Source organism: Mus musculus, chromosome 14 (assembly GCF_000001635.26).
Source record: "Mus musculus strain C57BL/6J chromosome 14, GRCm38.p6 C57BL/6J".
In the NCBI taxonomy this organism is placed as follows: domain Eukaryota; kingdom Metazoa; phylum Chordata; class Mammalia; order Rodentia; family Muridae; genus Mus; species Mus musculus.
The window spans coordinates 52398953-52419019 of record NC_000080.6 but is presented as its reverse complement, the minus strand read 5'-3'; the positions used below and the strand labels follow the sequence as shown (position 1 = coordinate 52419019).

Genomic DNA, 20067 nt, shown 5'->3' with positions numbered 1-20067 from the left:
GGTGGGTGGGCCCATCCATCAACTAGAGGCTATGCCCATCTACTGGAGGTGGTCTCTTCAGGTTCTATCTCTTCTCTGTTGGGTATTTCAGCTAATATCTTTGCTGTTGGGTCCTGGGAGCCCTCATTTCCCTGGAATCTAGGACTTTCTAGTGGTTCCTCCAACCTCCCACTGCTACATATTTCTATTCATTTTCCTGGTCCTCTGGACTTCTCTCCTCTCTCTTCCCATACCTGATCCTGCCACACACACACACACCCATTTTCCCTCCTCCTCCCCTCTCTCTCTCCCAGGTTCCACCCTCTCTCTACCTCTCGTGATTATTTTGTTCCCCCTTCTAAGTAGGATTGAAGCATCCTTAATAGTAGTCTATCTGACTGGGGTGAGATTTAATCCCAAAGGAGTTTTAATTGTCATTTCCCTGATGGTTAAGAACATTGAACATGGTTCTAAATATTTACATTTACATTTTTCCTTTGAGAGCTGTCTGTTCAGCTTATTAACTAATATTATGATTCAGTCAATTCTATTTGTTTCATTTTTCCTTTGCATATCTTTATATTAATCCTCTGTCAGATGTATATAGCTGACAAAAATGTCCTCCCACTCTGTAGGAGTCTCTTCAATCAATTGTCTCTTTTTAATTCTATAAGGTATATTTTTTTCATTGTTGAAATTAAGAGCTAAAGAGGCAGTTTAGTAATTAAAGGCATTTTTCAGGTTATATTTGGAAATATATATGTAGGTACAAATACATACATGTATGCAATAGTAATTAATGAAAAAGAAGCCATGAATTTGAAGGAAAAGTGGGAAGGGTATAAGGGAGGGCTTGGGTGGAGGAAAGGGAAGGGGAAATAAATTACAATCTGAGAGAAGAGAGAGAGAGAGAGAGAGAGAGAGAGAGAGAGAGAGAGAGAGAGAGAGAGAGAGAGAGAACTTGTTGCTCTTTCAATGGACCCAGGAACAATAGTACCCAGCATAAACACAGTGTCTCACAACCTAACTCCAGTTCCAGGGCATACAATATCATCTTCTGATTTCCATGGGTATCAGACATACACACAGTGCACATAAATACATTTAGGTAAACAATTATACACATAAACTTTAAAAAATATAAGTCAATCAATCAATTAATAAGTGTTGTGATTCCCATTGAGAAAGTCCTGTGTCTTGAAATGTTTTCCTTACTTTTTCATCTAGTGGTTGCAGAGTTTCAGGTTTTCCCTTAATGTCTTAAAGTTCCATTTGGAACCTATTTTTATACAGGGTGAGAGATGGGGATCTAGTTTCATTATCTTACATGTGTATAGTCAGAGTTCCCTGGTCAGTTCAAGGTTGATTTCTTTATGTCTTGTGTCCAAAGTCAATGGCATCTTCAACAAAGAGGTCTTACCATCTAGTTATGGTGGGCAACCAAGAGCAGTGACAGTACCCTGTGTTGTTTGAGGACCTCCCTAGCCAGTAGTTGATATGGAGGTATCCTATGCATGACAGCCTGGCACTGAGATTTCCACTTGCTAAGCCATGTCCTCTGTGAGAAGCACTGTCCACCTGCACAGAATAGTTCTGTTCAAACCCATATGAATTTGTGTGTGTGTGTGTGTGTGTGTGTGTGTGTGTGTGTGTGTATTCTTAATTGTCTCACAAACTAATGGGTTTCCACAAAGCTGATGTATATATCCTTATGAATACACAACTTACTCTTTCCTTTCTACAACCCCACTACCCCCCCTTAGATCTTGAATCCCAGGCATTCTCCCATCTCTTCTGTGTCACCTGTGTTCTACTATCCCCTTTCATTAAATTGTAATCAGATAACATAGAAAAGTCCCCAATCTGCACAGGCTGAGACACACAGAGCTCACAAACAAGGCCAGTCTGTATTCTTTAAGAAAGGAAAATGTAAAAGAAGAGGATCTGGAGTGGGAGGAGGGAAGACCAAGTAGGAATGAGCTGACTGGCAAAATTAATGTGTATAAAATAGTAGGATAAATATGAAGGAGGGGAAGCAGCTGAGTGCTGTCTGCACTGATTCCTGGACCAGTCTCAAGTCTCTTGATATTTCTTTGCAGCACCTGAAAACCTGTCTTATCCCTGAGAATTCCTTTGCAGTGGGGCATCCTGTCCTCCCTTCCAGCTCTTTCTTTGGAAGATTGGGTACAAGTTCTGGTCAAATTCATGTGGCGCCGCATAGATGGGGTCTCTGATACTGGTCACACCTCAGGATGGTCCTTCAGGAGTCCAGTTGTGAACACTGACCGTGTCCCTGTATAATCTGACATTTCTTCATTTTATTCCTGGAGGCTCTGGCAGACTGTGCCTGGGTATCATCCACCATCTTCCAAGCTTCTTTCAGATTACTGAAACTCTGATTCCCCTGAATATTAGAAAAGGAATTCTGTGGCAGTGGGTGTGGTTCCCACCTAGCCCTGGGGTATAGGGCCCTGATCCACCGATTTCCTAATTTCATCAGATGCAGATAGGCTACGTGGTTTTCCTTTTTCATTTTTTACTAGAGATATCATTTTTGGCAGGGCCACATACACACCATGGTGCATATGTGCAGTTTGAAGGACTGCTTGTGAAAATTGATTTTCTCCTTCTACTATGTGGGTCTCAGGGTTCAAACTTAGGTGTACAGGTATGCTAACTGACTCTATGTCAGCTTGACAGAAGCTAGAGTTATTTTGTAAGAGGGAATCTCAAGAGATTGTGAAAATGTTTCCCAGATTGGACTGAAGGCAAACTTATGGCACATTTTCTTGACTGATGATAGACGTGGGAGGGCCCAGCTCAGTGTGGGTGGTACCACTCCTGGGATGGTAGTCCTGGGTGCTATAAAGAAGAAAGCATGGGCTCTGCTTCATTTCCTACCTCTAGGTCCTGTTTGAGTTCCTGCCCTGACTTCCCTCGGTGATGGACTGTGATATAGAACTATAAGCTGAAATAAATCTTTCTTCTATAAGTGGCTTTAGGCCATGGTGTTTGATCATGGCAATAAAAGCCCTAACTAGGACAGCAAACTTTGTGGCAAGCATCCTTACCCACTAAGCCATCTTGCTGGTCCTAAAGCTATAAACAATTTTCAACAAAACCATTCCGGTCTCTTTGGGTTCCTTTCCTCAGTGAGTGACAGCCACTGTCACTCACTGGCTCCAGAACCCACACAACAAGTCTCAGGTGACAGACTATTGCACATACAAACACCTGACACAAAGTTTTATAAAACAAATAGAGTGACTTGCCTTGGAATATAGACATAAGGGTACATGTAGAAATCAATTTGATATCAAGAATACTCCAAGTAACTTTGTTCTCTCTCTCTCTCTCTTTCTCTCTCTCTCTCTCTCTCTCTCTCTCTTCTCTCTGTCTCTCTCTTCTCTCTGTCTCTGTGTGTGTATGTTACAGTGTGTTTGTATATGTGTAGTTGGTATGTGTATGGTGTACTCATATAGGGTATATAGTGTATATTTCCATATATGTGCTGTGTGTATGTACATGTGTGGTATATATGTGGGGGGGATGATATATAGTATATCCATATGTATAATTGTGTATTTATGTGTTCTTATGTGTGTTGAACATGTATGTGGGTACATGTGGGGTGGCATATGATATATTCATGTGTTTATGTGTGTGTCAGTGTATATGAGGGGGTACATGCTGTATTCACACGTATTGTTCATGTGTGTGCACACACACATATATGTATGTGGTGTATGTGTATATATGCACTCAACAAACACTTCTATCCAGTGATCCATCTCCCCAGCCCTACTCCAGGTAACCTTAAATGTGAGGTTCATATTTGAAACCATGGCTTTCTTTTTTCTGCTCAAGGCATTCATTGAAAGTTATCTATTAAGAACCAACTAAATGGGGGCTGGAGAGATGGCTCAGCGGTTAAGAGCACTGACTGCTCTTCTGAAGGTCCTGAGTTCAAATCCCAGCAATCACATGGTGGTTTACAACCACCCATAATGAGATATGACGCCTTCTTCTGGTGCGTCTGAAGACAGCTACCGTATACTTAGATATAATAATAAATAAATCTAAAAAACAAAAACAAAAACCTACTACATGAAAAGCACTATGATAAATGGTGCCAGGAGTTACACAGTGAGCCAAAGTACTATTATGAAGCCTACATTCTAGGGGAGGGAGACAAATAATTTGACAGGCAAATACAGTATGCCCAGTAGTATTAACAGGAACCAAGAAGACTAAATAGAAGAGGAGGAAGATCAAGGGAGATTTCATCCACTCAATAGCATCTTAAAAGGAAGCAGCCAGAGCAGGGTAAGTATGTGAGAGACAGGGGGATAAATGGAGATCCTGAGGCACAGCAAAGAAGTCTGCAGAGCACACTGAAAACACATACTGAGAGCTCACATACATGTGAGCATTCTCCATTTCCCCTTTCCAGACAGCTACTGTTCATGTTGCCTGATCCCTCTCTCCACAAAAAATAATGAGGATTCAGGGAGGAAGGCCTCATTAGGGGAATACTTTGCAGTAGGATTTCCCTTGAGGTCAGAATTCTGCTTCGAATCTCTAGGCAGTGCTTCTTCTTGCCCCCTCCCTTAATCAGACGGAGAAAAGCAACACGATAAAAACTGGTGACTTGAGATATAGAAGTCACACTCCTTGGAGAGCCATGAAGGGCATTTGCCTACAGGGCAAACTCTTGAAAGAATGCTAAATCCTTTTTAAAACAGAGAGAGGAGCCCTGTACCACAGGCTGGACTGAGCCTCTGGACGGCATCTCTCTATCTGCAGGACAAGTCCACTCAGGGACAACCAACCAATTCTGCAGCTCTATACAGGTAAGTCTAAGAGGAAGCAGTGTGGAGAAGCGCTCCACCCAAGAGAGCACAACCAGCCTTGGAGACCAGATTGTATGGTCTAAACATTAGTCTCTTCCCATTTCTTTCTGGAACTTTCCCCAACTACTAGGATAAGTTTGACTTTTATAAAGTTGAAAAGAGGACTCAGAGAGCTTAATATCTTTTTTTACTTTCTCTTTTTATTATGATAGCAATGAAAGGCAAAGGCCGGGAATAGCTCAGGAGGAGGTGTTGTTAGCTATGCAGAAACAAAGGCAGGCCAGATGCACTTTCCTCTCCATTGAAGAGGGGCTAGGTTTCTTCCAAGGTAAGCTCTTTTTATCTATGGTAAAGGACAGAAATCTACTCTGTGGAGTACTTCAAGTGTGCCCAGGATACTCTACATTCCCTTTGATCTGCCTGTCCTTACCAGGACATCTAACTGAATGAAGGAGGAGGAAGGTAAATGCCCTTGCCAGAAACAGATTCAGACTAGATACTTGCCCCATCATAAATAGGCGTCCTTTGAGCACACTGAACACAGCACTCAGCCAGTTTCCCTCCCCATCTTCATTTCTTACCTGTTTTTTCCTAGTACCCCAGATCTCCAGGGTCACTGTAGAAATCCAATGTTTCACTCTGCTAGGGAACTGCTTCACACACTTTAAACCTCCCCAGGAAATATGCTCACATCAGAGAAGCCTGACGTAGGTCCAGGATGCACACAAGCAGCTCATCCTGGGGTCCCAAGATGTAAGAGGTCTCTGTAATGTTTCCCTACCCTTCGCATCCTTAAACACCTCAGTGGCACTCTTCTGACTATCCTCACAGCCTTCCTAAAACTTTAACTGCAATTACTTTTCAGAGATGTGCCATTTAGTCTCTGATGTCACTGGAGTTTTATTGTGCAGTGCCTTTATATTGAATTTTAGTCATTCAGTGTTTTTATGTGTTCTGATTAGATTTGACCATATTTCAACATAATTTTATCATTATCAGATACAAAATAATATTTGGATTTTTTTAGAATATCTTGATTATTTAATCAGCCAGAGTGGATATACTCAAACTATTTGCAACATTTTTTGAAAGTTTCAACAACTAAAAACAAGAAAGAAACTAACAAACCACACAGGAAGCTAAAGAATGGGAGAGGCAGTGCAGGAGGATCCTGGGTAGTCGTCTTTGCTTCTTTTAAGCTAGCCTGGCCTGTTCTAGTCTCATTATCTGATCCAAATCTTTGGCAAAAACATGCTCCATTGTTCTAAAAATCTATATCTGGAAAATCCAAGATATGTCCTGAATACCATACCTCAAGTTTTGAACTTCTTTATTTACATGTGTGAGACTGTCCCAGAACAGCAGCAGTAGCAGCAGCATTAGGGATAATACTTTAACACAGAAATTCTTATTTTAGAAAATAAAATAAAAATCTATTTGGAGAAGTAGGTGTGTGTGTGTGTGTGTGTGTGTGTGTGTGTGTGTGTGTGTGTGTGTGTGTGTGTACATGTGTATACACACAGGCATGGGTATGAAGATCAGAGGAAAACTTTCAAGAATTTGTTCTTCTCTTCTGTGTGGGTCCCAGGAACTGAACTCAAGTTGTCAGTCTGTCAGCAAGAGCCTTTAACCACCAAACCATCTTGCCATCCCCTGTGAGAGTTTTTGATGGCAGCTAAATGGTTAAACATGGCTATAATTTTGTTGCCTTCTAAAAAATACTCACAAAACTATAGATACTTTATGGTTAAATGGCAGATGAATGCATTTTAAACTCTGGGATAGGAAAAAAATCTTTATTCAGCAAAAACAATGAATTAACAAGTCTTTCCTCTTTGTCTTTTTGTTTTTATTTTGGGAGTGGTTGTTGCTGCTGCTGCTGCTGCTGCTGCTGCTGCTGCTGCTGCTGCTGCTGCTGCTGCTGCTGCTGCTGCTGCTGCTGCTGCTGTTGTGGGTGGGATCTTAGGGGTTTCGGGAACTTGGGAGGGTTTTTTGGTTTGGTTTGTTTTTTGGTTGGTTGGTTGGTTGGTTGGTTGGTTGGTTGGTTGGTTGGCTAGTTTTGGGGGTTTTGTTTTTTTGTTTCTTTTAAGAGAGGAAAGATATTTGGTTCATAGTTTGGTACATGTCTGCTTGGCCCTGTGTACCTGGGAGAATCTCTGTGAGAGAAACCTTGGTGGTGACTTCTTGGTAAGCAAGAAGCAGTATGAAAGCATTTCCTTGTCGCCTGGTTGGGTCAGGTATTTGAAATCTTTAACATTCTTTAGAAAGAGCTCCTGGATGGCAAACAGAAACTTGTGTGTATATACATGCACAAGCTTGCTAACAACCATGTGCTGGTCAATACTTTTATAACACACAATAAAAAGTTCCTTTGCAATTCTGCATTTTACAAAATTCAATCTAAATCAATAGACATATAAATCAATAAAATGAAACAATATTCTGAAATACTAAAGAGCATGAATGATCGTTAGAATTTGTTATCATGAAACTAGATCCATATTGTATAATCCCAAAGACTGACTTTGGCCTCAAAGAAGTAGAAGGGTCCAACAAGCGAGATTGAATTATTTATCACTTTTAATTCACTAGCACTTGAATAATGGAAAGATTGATGAGGAATTAGACTATGTAAATAGAGTAAGATAGTTATTGAAAAGGTGTATATCATTATCATCAATAATCAGAAAAGAATTCTTCAAGGTAATGATCCCCTAAGCAAGGCTGAAGGGAAGAACGGGTCCCACCCAGGGAAATGCTAAGTGCAAAACACATACAGGAGCACACTTCAGAAGAGCCTTCAGTCTCAGGGATGCACCAAACACTAGGTGGAAATGGACAGAATGGTGAAGAAGGGCCAGACACTGCACATTTTGCATGCTATGGTGAGTATAGCTGATTCTTAACTGTAGACAAAAAGGCAATGTGACAGTGAGGTCAGTGAGGGGGAACACATGATTTTAGCCCTGCATTTGCTTTAGCCTCCCTTCATTAAAATCCTTTCTGATTGAAATTATCAGTCCATCCTATAGCTGACAGTTTCTTCTGTTCCTTGATCTGTGCAATATTGCTCCTTGCTGCCCCTCACTGAACAAGAGGTTCCATACATCCACCAAAACAGCCAGCCTCTGGGTAATTTTTCCCCCACATAAACCTAAATAATTAATAGGTGACACCAACTCTTCTTTCAAAACAATTTTATACACATATATTTCTCTCCTGCTAGCCACTGGTCATCAAACAAAAGCATCACCTTACCTCCTCCCTCTCTGCATTTCCCTTGTCTAACTTCATGGTTCATCTTAACAGACTAAGACATGAGAAGAACCAGAAACACATCGCTGGACGCTGTGGTGACAGATTTCCTTCTCCTGGGCTTGGCTCACCCCCCAAATCTAAGAGCCTTCCTCTTCCTGGTCTTCTTCCTCATTTACATCCTGACACAGCTGGGGAACCTGCTCATCCTGCTCACTGTGTGGGCTGACCCCAAGCTGCATGCCCGCCCCATGTACATTCTTCTGGGTGTGCTCTCCTTCCTGGACATGTGGCTCTCCTCAGTCATTGTTCCTCGACTTATTTTAAACTTCACTCCTGCCAGCAAGGCTATCCCATTTGGTGGTTGTGCAGCTCAACTATATTTTTTCCACTTCCTAGGCAGCACCCAGTGCTTCCTCTACACTTTGATGGCCTATGACAGGTACCTGGCAATATGCCAGCCTCTTCGCTACCCTGTGCTCATGAATGGAAAATTATGCACAATCCTAGTGGCTGGAGCTTGGGTGGCTGGCTCCATCCATGGGTCTATTCAAACCACTCTGACCTTCAGATTGCCCTACTGTGGGCCCAACCAAATAGATTATTTTATCTGTGACATTCCTGCAGTGCTGAGACTGGCCTGTGCCGATACGACTGTCAATGAACTGGTGACCTTTGTGGACATTGGGGTAGTGGCTGCCAGTTGCTTCATGCTGATTCTGCTCTCCTATGCCAACATAGTTCATGCCATCCTGAAGATACGCACTGCCGATGGCAGGAAGCGTGCCTTCTCCACCTGTGGCTCCCATCTCACTGTGGTCACCGTCTACTATGTCCCCTGTATTTTCATCTACCTTCGGGCAGGTTCCAAGAGTCCCTTTGACGGAGCAGTTGCTGTATTTTACACTGTTGTCACTCCATTACTGAATCCGCTCATCTACACCCTGAGGAACCAGGAAGTGAAGTCTGCCCTGAAGAGGCTAACAGCAGGTAGAAGGGATGTGGGTGGAGAGAAGTAGCCAGTGGCTCAGGGACCACACACACACATCATCGTCATCACCATCGTCGTCATCATCATCATCATCATCGCTGCCATGTTCTTAACTACTGCTCCCGGTGGGGCAAATGCTCAACAATGATAATGGTTTAAACTAAACTGAGTTTAATTAAAATTGGAAGAAACTTCCTATCATAATCTTTTCATTGTAGACTATTTTAGAAATAAATGGGCGCATGATTTTTACCATCTAACGACTTCCTGAGAGGAGAAGATGCTTTGTGTAAGGCAGAGGCAAACACTAATGCAGGTACATCTTAGCAAGCACATAATTATACCAGCAACTTTGGAAGGAAAATAAGATAAAACAACGCCAACCACGCTCCTGTTTTCACTGTCTTCACCCTTAGTCAGGCCCATCCAAACTCTGTGGGATTTGCTTGTCCATGGCATCAATACTCCCCCAAGTAGCTGAGCTTGGAAATCCTGACTCATTTTGATAGTTAATTTTGGTTGTCAGCTTGACACACCTGAGAGAAGGGGACCTCTCTTGAAGAGTTGGTTTTATCCTATTGGCCGGTGGACATGTCTGTGGGGTATTTTCCTGATTGCTAATTAGTAGATGAGGGCCTAGCCCACTGCAGGTGGCGCCACCCTTGAACAAGTGGTCCTGGGTGGCAAAAGGAAGGTAGCTGAGCAAGCCACCACGCAGGACTCCTCCATGGTCTCTGCTTCAGGGCTTTGTCTCCAAGTTCCTACCTCAAGTTCCTGCCTTAGCTTCCCTTGATGGTGGACTACAAGCTGTAAGCCAAATAAATTATTTCCTCCTGTAAGTTGTGTTTGCTTAGTCCCTTGTCATGGCAATAGAAATCTAACTAGGATAATATAATTATTAATGGTTCCTTCCTGTTGTTTACTGCCACTATGCTTATATATCAAACTGATTCCTAATTAGTCATGTCTCCTTTTACTCCTCATTTATACCATAATCAAATTTAATTTTCTCCTAAGCCTGCTGGTGCAGGCCTATGATCCTAGCACTTAAGAGACTAAGCAACCAGATCAGGAGTTCAAGGCCAGCCTGAGAAACATAGTAAATTTGAAGTCACAAACAGCAATCCCCCAGCGTTGGCCTCTGCAGTGCTAGGATTATAAGCATAAGCCACTATGCCCAGTTACTTTATTACAGACCATGTGACAGTCTGTCCTATATGATACTCAAGGTGCCATCACTTTACTCCAAATATACTGTAAGTCCCATGACAGACACAGTATTCTTTTGTTTCTCATCCCTAATAACTATCAATCCGATTCCATTTTTTCCAAGTCAAAACATTGCTGGAAAAGTGTCCTGAAATGTTTCTTTAAACATTAAGACATCAGGCTGGAGAGATGCAGCAGTCGTTAAGAGAACTTGCTGTTCTTGCAGAGGAAGTGAATTTGGTTGTCAGCGCCCATCTTGGGTAGCTCACAACCACATGTAACTCAAACTCCAGGAGATCTGACCTCCTCTTCTAGTCTCTGTAGGCATTCACACTCACATTGATATACTCATGAACAGACACACATGCGTATTCAAAATTAAATAAATATTTTAAATAAATAAAATAAAGCCATCATGGGGCTGGAGAGATGGCTCAGCAGTTAAGAGCACTGGCTGCTCTTCCAGAGGATCTCGGTTCAATTCCCAGCAGCTACATGGAGGCTCACAACAGTCTGTAACTCCTGTTCCGGGGATCCGACATCCTCATACAGGACACACATGCAGACAAAACACCAGTGCACATTAAAATAAATAAAATTATAAAAACGTTTAAAATAAAAAATAAAGTCATGGTACCCGCTGGTGCTAGGGTGGCATGTGTGCTGTGGGGTTAACTTCTAACTAGATTTGAGGTCGGCCCTACTGGAAGGAACTCAGCTGGTACTGTAAACCTGGCCCTGAAGAGGAGCCTACACTGTTGTTTTGCTAAATGGACATGTTACCAAACTGACCAAGCCTGCTCAGTCAATAGGTAGTCCAGCTCAGGAGTGAAGATTAAAAAGAAGAAAAAAACCAATTAGACAACATTGTAGCCTGTCCCCAGTCAATTCTGAGACTGAAGGCAGGTTTAATTTTTCCCAATCCACTTTTATACCATTTTAATTACATGCAAGTATTAAGGGTGAGCAGTACAATAAGGAACTAACAAGGCAGTAAGCAAAGTCCAGTGATTACTCCTATGAGTTGTTTCCAAAGGCTTGTCAGAATGACCAAAATACCTGAGCCCACTTCCTTGACCAAGCCCAAAATCTTGCCTGAAGCCTACTTCATTTGTTCCACCCTAAGATTAAAATTCCTTCCCTATTATACCCTAAATTTAGATTCTTGCCTGAACTTACTTCCTCATCTTGCTGGGATGTCAGATTCCTGCCTGGAGCCCATTTCCTTGTCCTTGGCCAATGTCAGGTTTCTGCCAAGCTACCCCCAAAAGGCTCTCCACACCAAACTGACTTCAAATATTTATGCTTATACCTCTAGATTAGTGCTTGGTCAAAGCTTCTGCCTGCAGTGGACAGGGTTAACACAAAGATTCAAACCACGGAGAAGAATCAACTGTTGAGCACTGGGTTCTGAACAAGACATCTATCACCACCATCAGCCCATGCAAGGTTCAGGGTACATGGAGGAGGAGATAGAAAATGGAAGAGAGTACCGTGAAATGCTGACTTCTGGATAGATTGAGCCACTGTACCCACAGACTCAGATGGGAGAGAAGGTCATGAGGCTCCTCCCCTGTCTGGACAGCCATTGGCAGTTTATGGCTACTGAAGGGATAAATAGCCATGTTCCTTTGATGGTCTAACTATTGGTAAGTCGTGAATAGGCCTTCACTCGGGCTCATGCAGCAGTCCTTATTAAACTCAGGAAGGAGGAGGGAGACGGGAGACAGAAAAGAGTGATGTGGATGAATGTAATCAAAATATAATATATACATAAAATATAATATATACATAAATGGAATTTTCAGGGGTCCGGAGAGATGACTCAGCAGTTAAGAGCACTGACTGCTCTTCCAGGGGTCCTAAGTTCAAATTTCAGCAACGACATGGTGGCTCACAACCATCCGTAATGAGATCTGACGCCCTCTTCTGGTGTGTCTGAAGACAGCTACAGTGTACTTACATATAATAATAAATAAATAAATCTTTTTAAAAAGTGGAATTTTCAAAGAGAGCATTCTTAAAATAAATAAAAAATAGAAATAAACTCAAGATAGAATCAGTTATTCCTGTTACCTGTTTTACTTTCACCTGGAAAAACTAGAGCTCAAAGAAACTGGAGGAAGAAGATCCAAGTATTTGTGCTCTAAACACACAGTCAACAACTTAAAAGCATGTTCTTACTTGTTGTAAATTTCATCTCTTTGAGTGAATGAGGTCTTGGAGAGACTTAACTTCAGAAATATCTTAGTATAACACCACCTCTGCCTTGCAGAAAGACCATAGCAACAGAAAGTAGACATGATCAGAAAGAGGAGCATTACAGTCCTAGAACAGTGTGTCAAGCTTTAAACATCTAAGCAATTAAAGAATCATGTATTTGAAAAATAGTAAGAGGGACACGTGTAAAGATGGCGAAGCAGCTCATTAGTAAAGTGCTCCTAGGCATCTTTGAGGAGCTGACTTCAGTCTTCACCACAAACAATAAATAAACAGAATCTAGAAGTCATGACAGGTTTCTTCATGTCATTTAAGTCACTGTGCCAGGTTGTTGATAAAAGACCTTGAGATCATAGACAAATTCATCCACAACATGTAACTACTTTCAGAATTATATGTGCAAATGCCAAGCTCATCAATAAAGCAAGTAATTTTGTATTACAAGTTTGTTAGTAAGAACTCAGTCTCAACATAAAGCAAGAAGTGAGGGCCAGGGACAGTCTCAGCTGGTAAAGATGCTCGCCACTAAGTCTGACGATCTGAGTTCAATCCCTGGACCCGTATGGTGGAAAAAGAGAACTGACTTCAAGTTGTTCTCTGCCATCTACAAGCATGCCATGACACTAGAGCACACAGGTGCCTATGAAACATACACACACATTAATTAACTAATGATTTTTAAATTTTTAAAGAAAGAAATGAGTCAGCTGATCAGAGGAGTATATGCCTGTAATAGCAGCACCTGGAAATCTGCTAGGTGGATTGCTATATGTGAGGTCAGCCTGACCACCCAGTGAGACTCTGTCTCAAAAAGAAGATAAGAGAGGAGGAAGGAAGGAAGGAAGGAAGGAAGGAAGGAAGGAAGGAAGGAAGGAAGGAAGGAAGGAAAGGAGGGAGGGAGGGAGGGAGGGAGGGAGGGAGGGAGGGAGGGAGGGAGGGAGGGGGGGGAGGGAGGGAGGGAAGGAGGGAGAGAGGGAGGGAGAGAGGGAGAGAGGGAGAGAGGGAGAGAGTCAAACTGAAATACCACTTCCTTTCCCACAGCTGCCTCCTTTTTCCTTCTTTACCCCATCCACTTTAAGATCATTTCCACCCCTCTAAAAGAACTAGAGTAATTTATGTTGAATGTGGATGGCTGATGGGTCATTTAGTGTCCTACAGATGACCACCAAGGAAGCCTTACTTGAGAAACCTCACATTTCAGTGATGTAGCCCAGTTACCTGCTCTTGAGAGAAAAAAAAAAAGTACAATTTCTAGAGTTTATTAGCAGATACTAATTTGTCACCAGCTGTCCTTCCTGTCTCTTCCAGCTGCCTGAAGATCCAGATGTAGAATTTTTGGCTCCCTCTCCAGCACTATGTTTGCCTGCATGCTGCCATGCTTCCTGCTATGACAATAATGAATTAAACCTCTGAACTGTAAGCCAGCCCCAATTAAATGTTTTCCTTTATAAAAATTGCTGTGGTCCCCAATGTAGGGGAATGCTAGAGCAGTGAGGCAAGAGTGGGGGGGGGGGGGAGCTTGCTCACAGAAGCAGAGGGAGGGGGATGGGATAGGGTTTTGTAGAGGGGAAACCAGGAAGGGGGAACAACATTCGAAATGTAAATAAATAAAATAACCAATAAATAAAATAAAATAAAATAAAATAAAATAAAATAAAATAAAAAGTAAAAAATTGCTGTGGTTATGGTGTCTCTTCATAGCAATAGAAACCCTAAGAAGAAGAAGGAGAAGGAAGAAGAAGAAGAAGAAGAAGAAGAAGAAGAAGAAGAAGAAGAAGAAGAAGAAGAACAACAACAACAACAACAACAACAACAACAACAACAACAAAAACAAAAACAAAAACAAAAACAAAAAGAAGAAGGAAAGAAAGAGAGAGAGAGAAGAAAGAAAGAAAGAAAGAAAGAAAGAAAGAAAGAAAGAAAGAAAGAAAGAAAGAAAGAAAGAAAGAAAGAAAGAAACTATCACAGGTGTACCTAACCATTGGTTTTTAATTGATTCCAGATGTAGTCAAATTGACAACCAAGAATAGCCAACATAGATAATAAATCTTGGATAAAAGAGAAAAGAGAAAGACACCATCATTGTTTGAACTTCAATTTAGAGAAAGAATAGAATAAAATTCCTGAAATGTCGAGAGAGGAAAACCTCCAAGTGAGTCCATCTGAAGACTGTTCTGCTTGTTTGAGTTGAGGTGATCTAGCAGTGGTGTAGTGACTGCAGGAAGCTTCATGGCCGGCCACAGCATCAGGGAGGTATAGCTTCTTGGAAGCCAGCACAAAAATAAACCTGGGACCAACTGGATATTGGACCCAGAAATGAACCCACACTTATGTCACTTAGTTTTTGACAAAGTTGACAAAAGCAGACTATTCAGGGAAATCCTCTGTAACAAATTATGCAAGGAAATCTGGATCTCAGCATGTACAGTGACAAAGCTAAACCTGTATTTTCCTCCCTGAGCACAACTGAGGCCATGATAGAAGTACCATTCAGGACATAAAATCCAGCACATAGCCAGCATCACAAAAAAAAAAAAAAAAAAAAAAAAGACCTAACCCATCTGTCTTAGTCAGGGCTTCTGTTCCTGCACAAACATCATGACCAAGAAGCAAGTTGGGGAGGAAAGGGTTTATTCGGCTTACACTTCCATACTGCTGTTTATCACCAAAGGAAGTCAGGACTGGAACTCAAGCAGGTCAGGAAGCAGGAGCTGATGCAGAGGCCATGGAGGGATGTTCTTTACTGACTTGCCTCACCTGGCTTGCTCAGCCTGCTCTCTTATAGAACCCAAGACTACCAGCCCAGAGATGGTCCCACCCACAAGGGGCTTTTTCCCCTTGATCACTAATTGAGAAAATGCCTTACAGTCGAATCTCATGGAGGCATTTCCTCAACTGAAGCTCCTTTTTCTGTGATAACTCCAGCTGTGTCAAGTTGACACAAAACTAACCAGTACACCATCAAAGCACATGGTTCTGGGAAAGTCTCTAAACATACTTCTTGTGCACGCTTGACTGGCCAGGAAGAACGACGCTGCAACAGGATCCTTCTGCACACGTTTATTGGGAGAGCTTGATTGTAGAGGCGAAAAGACTTCGAGCCCAGAACTAGTGCTGCTTTTATAGGCCTAGGAGGGGCGTGTCTCACACCCGGATTGGTTATGCACTAAGCCTCATTTGCATGTTCCTCATCTGATTGGCTACTCTCTCTCAGTACCTTACAGAACCTCATTATCATACCTCATTTGCATGTCTCACATCTGATTGGTTATACTCTCAGTACCTGACAGAACCTCATTATCATACCTCATTTGCATGTCTCACATCTGATTGGTTATACTCTCAGTACCTTACAGAACCTCATTATCATGCCTGGGCCAGGCAGTGTCTTTGCAAAAAACTTTACTGCATATGTACACATTGGTTGTTTGTCCAATCTTATGCGTGGTGGCCAGCAGTAGTCAGTACCACTCAGCAACGGCACATGTGGCTTCCCACACATACTAATCTTGCTTGTTGGCTTCTGTAGTTCTGCTTCTGTCTGTTTTTACTAATTAAAATATGTCAACACAGGATATGGTTTTGTGCTTAAAAGCTCACCCTGAGAAAAGCTTGGGACTACATTGGAATCCTGAATAATTTCCAGTGAAGTCACCAGCCCTCTAATAAAGGCTTTCTGGTTTAAACCTGTGTCCACACAGTCTTCCCTGGTGGAAACCACAATACTGGGAAACGGCTCAGCAGGTGTGAGCACTTGCTTTATAGCATGAGAATCTGAGTTTGAATCACCAACAACCACATAAAAAGCCAAGTATGGCTATGCATGTCTATAATACCGGCACTGGGGTCAGAGACAAGCTGATCCAAGCTCACTGGACATCCAGTCTAGCCAATAGTGAGATTCCAGTTCTGTGAGAGTACCTGTCCCAAGGAAATAGAGAGAGAGAGAGACACCTGTTCTGCTTTCACAAACATGATCACAGGCACATCTTCATACTCATAAGCATGCCTCACACACAAATACAACACACACAAAGACACACAAATGTATACCACTCGCATACAACACACACACATACAACACACATATACACATATCAATACCAAATGGATCAAAATTGAAAACATAGTAAAACATTTTTAAAGCCTTTACCTGGTTTGGTTTGTTTTTTAAAAAACAACAACAACAAATGCTGGCAAGAATGCAGAGAAAGGGGAACCCGTATCACTGCTGGTGGAAGTGGAGATCAGCTCGGAGGTTCCTGATGGCACTAAACATAGCACTACCATTAGGGCCTAGCTAACTAACTGTTGGATATACACCTGAAAGACTGATCCTTAATCAGCCATCTCTAATTGCTGCTGTATTCACAATTTTCAGGAGATATAACTGTTGTGGATTTGGTTTGTCGCTTATATTATGTTAATTGAGTTCCCAGATTACATGGGAATTTGCATGTCTGCAGGTAAGACTCCACAGATCCCAGTACCCAGTTGGCTCTAATTGGTAAATAAAGTTGCTGGCATCCAATGGCTGGGCAGGGAGACAGAGGAGGGACTTTAGATTTCCCAGGCAAGGGAACCACAGGAAGAAGGATTTAGAATTGCCATGATGGGGAAGCAGGAGGATCAGGGTTGAGAGCTGCAGGAGAGAAAACATGCAGCCATGTAAGATCCAGGGAAAAGTGGCCCCAGGGGTCCCTCTCCTGTTTGGGTCTGGGGTAGCAAAGATGTAATAAGGATCTTAGTAATAATTCAGGAGTATCAGAGGGGAGGCGTTAGCATGTGGAAGTTTGAGATTGACTCAACCATTGAGCCACTTAGGGCATGTTAAAAAAAAAGTCTGTCTGGGTGTGTGTGTGTGTGTGTGTGTACGCGTAAACACATGAACATGTGCGTGTGTCTTTCATTCAAGAATCCACAACATTGGGATGGTAGCAAGAAGCTCAAGAAGCCACCAGTGGGGAGTTTAGAGTGGCTTAAATTACTACCACTACATATAACCAGCCTGCATCTATCAAAGATGAATATGTGAAGACAATATAGTACATACACACAATGGAATTTTGTATAGCAGTAAGGAAAAATGAAAACATGACTTTATTGGAATATGACTAAAATCAAAAATTCAGGTGACAGCAGATGCTGGTGAGGATGTGGAGAAAGAGGAACACTCCTCTATTGCTGGTGAGATTGCAAGCTTGTACAACCACTCTGGAAGTCAGTCTGGTGGTTCCTCAGAAAATTAGACATAGTACTACCGGAGGATCCAGCAATATCTCTCCTGGGCATATACCCAGAAGATGATCCAACTTGTAATAAGGACACATGCTCCACTATGTTCATATCAGCCTTATTTATAATAGCCAGAAGCTGGAAAGAACCCAGATGTCCCTCAACAGAGGAATGGATACAGAAAATGTGGTACATTTACACAATGGAGTACTACTCGGCTATTAAAAACAATAAATTTATGAAATCCTTAGGCAATTGGATGTATCTGGAGGATATCATTCTGAGTGAGGTAACCCAATCACAAAAGAACTCACATGATATGCACTCACTGATAAGTGGATATTAGCCCAGAAACCTAGAATACCCAAGATACAATTTGCAAAACACATGAAACCCAAGAAGAAGGAAGACCAAAGTGTGGATACTTCGTCCCTCCTTAGAATGGGGAACAAAATACCCATGGAAGGAGTTACAAAGACAAAGTTTGGAGCTGAGACGGAAGGAAGGACCATCCAGAGACTGCCCCACTTGGAGATCCATCTCATAATCAGCCACCAAACACAGACACTATTGCATATGCCAGCAAGATTTTGCTGAAAGGACCCAGATATAGCTGTCTCTTGTGAGGCTATGCCTAGCAAACACAGAAGTGGAGGCTCACAGTCAGCTATTAGATGGATCACAGGGCCCCCAATGGAGGAGCTAGAGAAAGTACCTAAGGAGCTGAAGGGGTCTGTAACCCTATAAGAGGAACAACAATATGAACTAACAAGTATCCCCAGAGCTTATGTCTCTAGCTGCATATGAAGCAGAAGATGGCCTAGTCAGCCATCATTGAGAAGAGAGGCCCTTGGTCTTGCAAAGATTATATGCTCCAGTACAGGGGAATGCCAGGGCCAGGAAGCAGGAGTGGATGGGTTGGGGAGCAGGATGGGGGGGGAGGTATAGGGGACTTTCAGGATAGCATTTGAAATGTAAATGAAGAAAATACATAATAAAAAATTGTAAAAAAAAATAGGAATACAAGTACAAATATGAGCAGCACTGTTCACTATCCAAGATGTTGAATTAGCCAAAATGTTCAACAGCAGAATGGATGGAGAAGTTAGGTATGAGGGATGGAGATGTGGCTCAGTTGGTAGAGCGCTTGTCTAGCATGAAGGAGGCTTTGACGCCCAGCATGGTATAAACTGTATATTGTGGGAGGCACCTCTAATACCATCACTCCCAACGTGGAGGCAGAAGGATCAGTTCAAGCATATCTTCATCATAACGTAACCCTAGCTCCAGGGTCTCCAGTGCCTTTTTCCAGCCTCTGTGAGCACCAAGCACTCACACAGCACACATAGAATTATGCAGGCTGTCCTTCTTCTTGAGTTTCATGTGGTCTGTGAGTTATATAGTGAGTAAATTCTGAGTTTTTTGCTTAATATCCACCTATCCGTGAGTACATACCATGTGTGTTCTTTTGTGTCTGGTTTACCTCACTCCCAATGATATTTTCTAGTTCTATCCATTTGCCTGCAAGTTTCATGAAGTCATTGTTTTTAATAGCTGAGTAGAACACCCAAATGGGGACACTTCGGTCCTGCTTAGAAGGGGAACAAAGTAATCACTGGAGGTAGAAGGAGGGGGGACCTGTGAGGGAGAGGGGAAGGGAAAAGGGGGGACAGGATCCGGTGAAGAAGGAGACAGGACAGGGAGAGAGAAGTACAGAGGGTCAGGAAATTGAATAGAAATATGTACTTGTTGTGGGGGAGGGGAACCACTAGAAAGTCCCAGATGCCAGGAAAGCAAGAGGTTCCCAGGAGCCAACGGGATGGCATTAGCTGAAATACCCAACAAAGGAGAGAGAGAACCTGTAGAGACCGTATCTGGAGTTTAGGCATGCACGGCCCCCGGTTGAGGGATGGGGCCACCCATCCATCTCAAAAATATTAACACAGAATTGTTCCTGTCTAAAAAAACATGCAGGGACAAAGAGTGGAACAAAAACTGAAGAAAAGGCCATCCAGAGACTGCCCCACCTAGGGATCCATCTCATCTGCAGACACCAAACCCAGACACTATTGCTGAAGCCAAGAAGCTCTTGCTGACAGGAGCCTGGTATAGCTGTCCCCTGAGAGGCTCTGCCAGAGCCTGACCAATACAGAAGCGGATGCTCACAGCCAACCATTGGACTGAGCATGGGGACCCCAATGGAGGAGATAGAGGAAGGACTGGAGGAGCTGAAGGGGTTTGCAACCTCATAGGAAGAACAACATTATCAACAACCAGACCTCCCAGAGCTCCCAGGAACTAAACCACCAACCAAAGAGTACACAT

At 42.5% G+C, this 20067-nt stretch overlaps 1 protein-coding gene across 1 annotated transcript; it reads left to right on the top strand.

Moving 5' to 3' along the window:
• Positions 1 to 8092: 8092 nt before the first annotated feature.
• Positions 8093 to 9131, top strand: Olfr1510 (olfactory receptor 1510). The gene has a single exon (NM_146431.2). The coding sequence runs from the start codon at positions 8150 to 8152 to the stop codon at positions 9104 to 9106; it is 957 nt and encodes a 318-aa protein (NP_666642.2). The 5' UTR covers positions 8093 to 8149; the 3' UTR covers positions 9107 to 9131.
• Positions 9132 to 20067: the final 10936 nt, after the last annotated feature.

Excerpts from the sequence above, each read along its gene's own strand:
- Olfr1510 (NM_146431.2), top strand. The coding sequence starts at position 8,150 with ATGAGAAGAACCAGAAACACATCGCTGGACGCTGTGGTGACAGATTTC.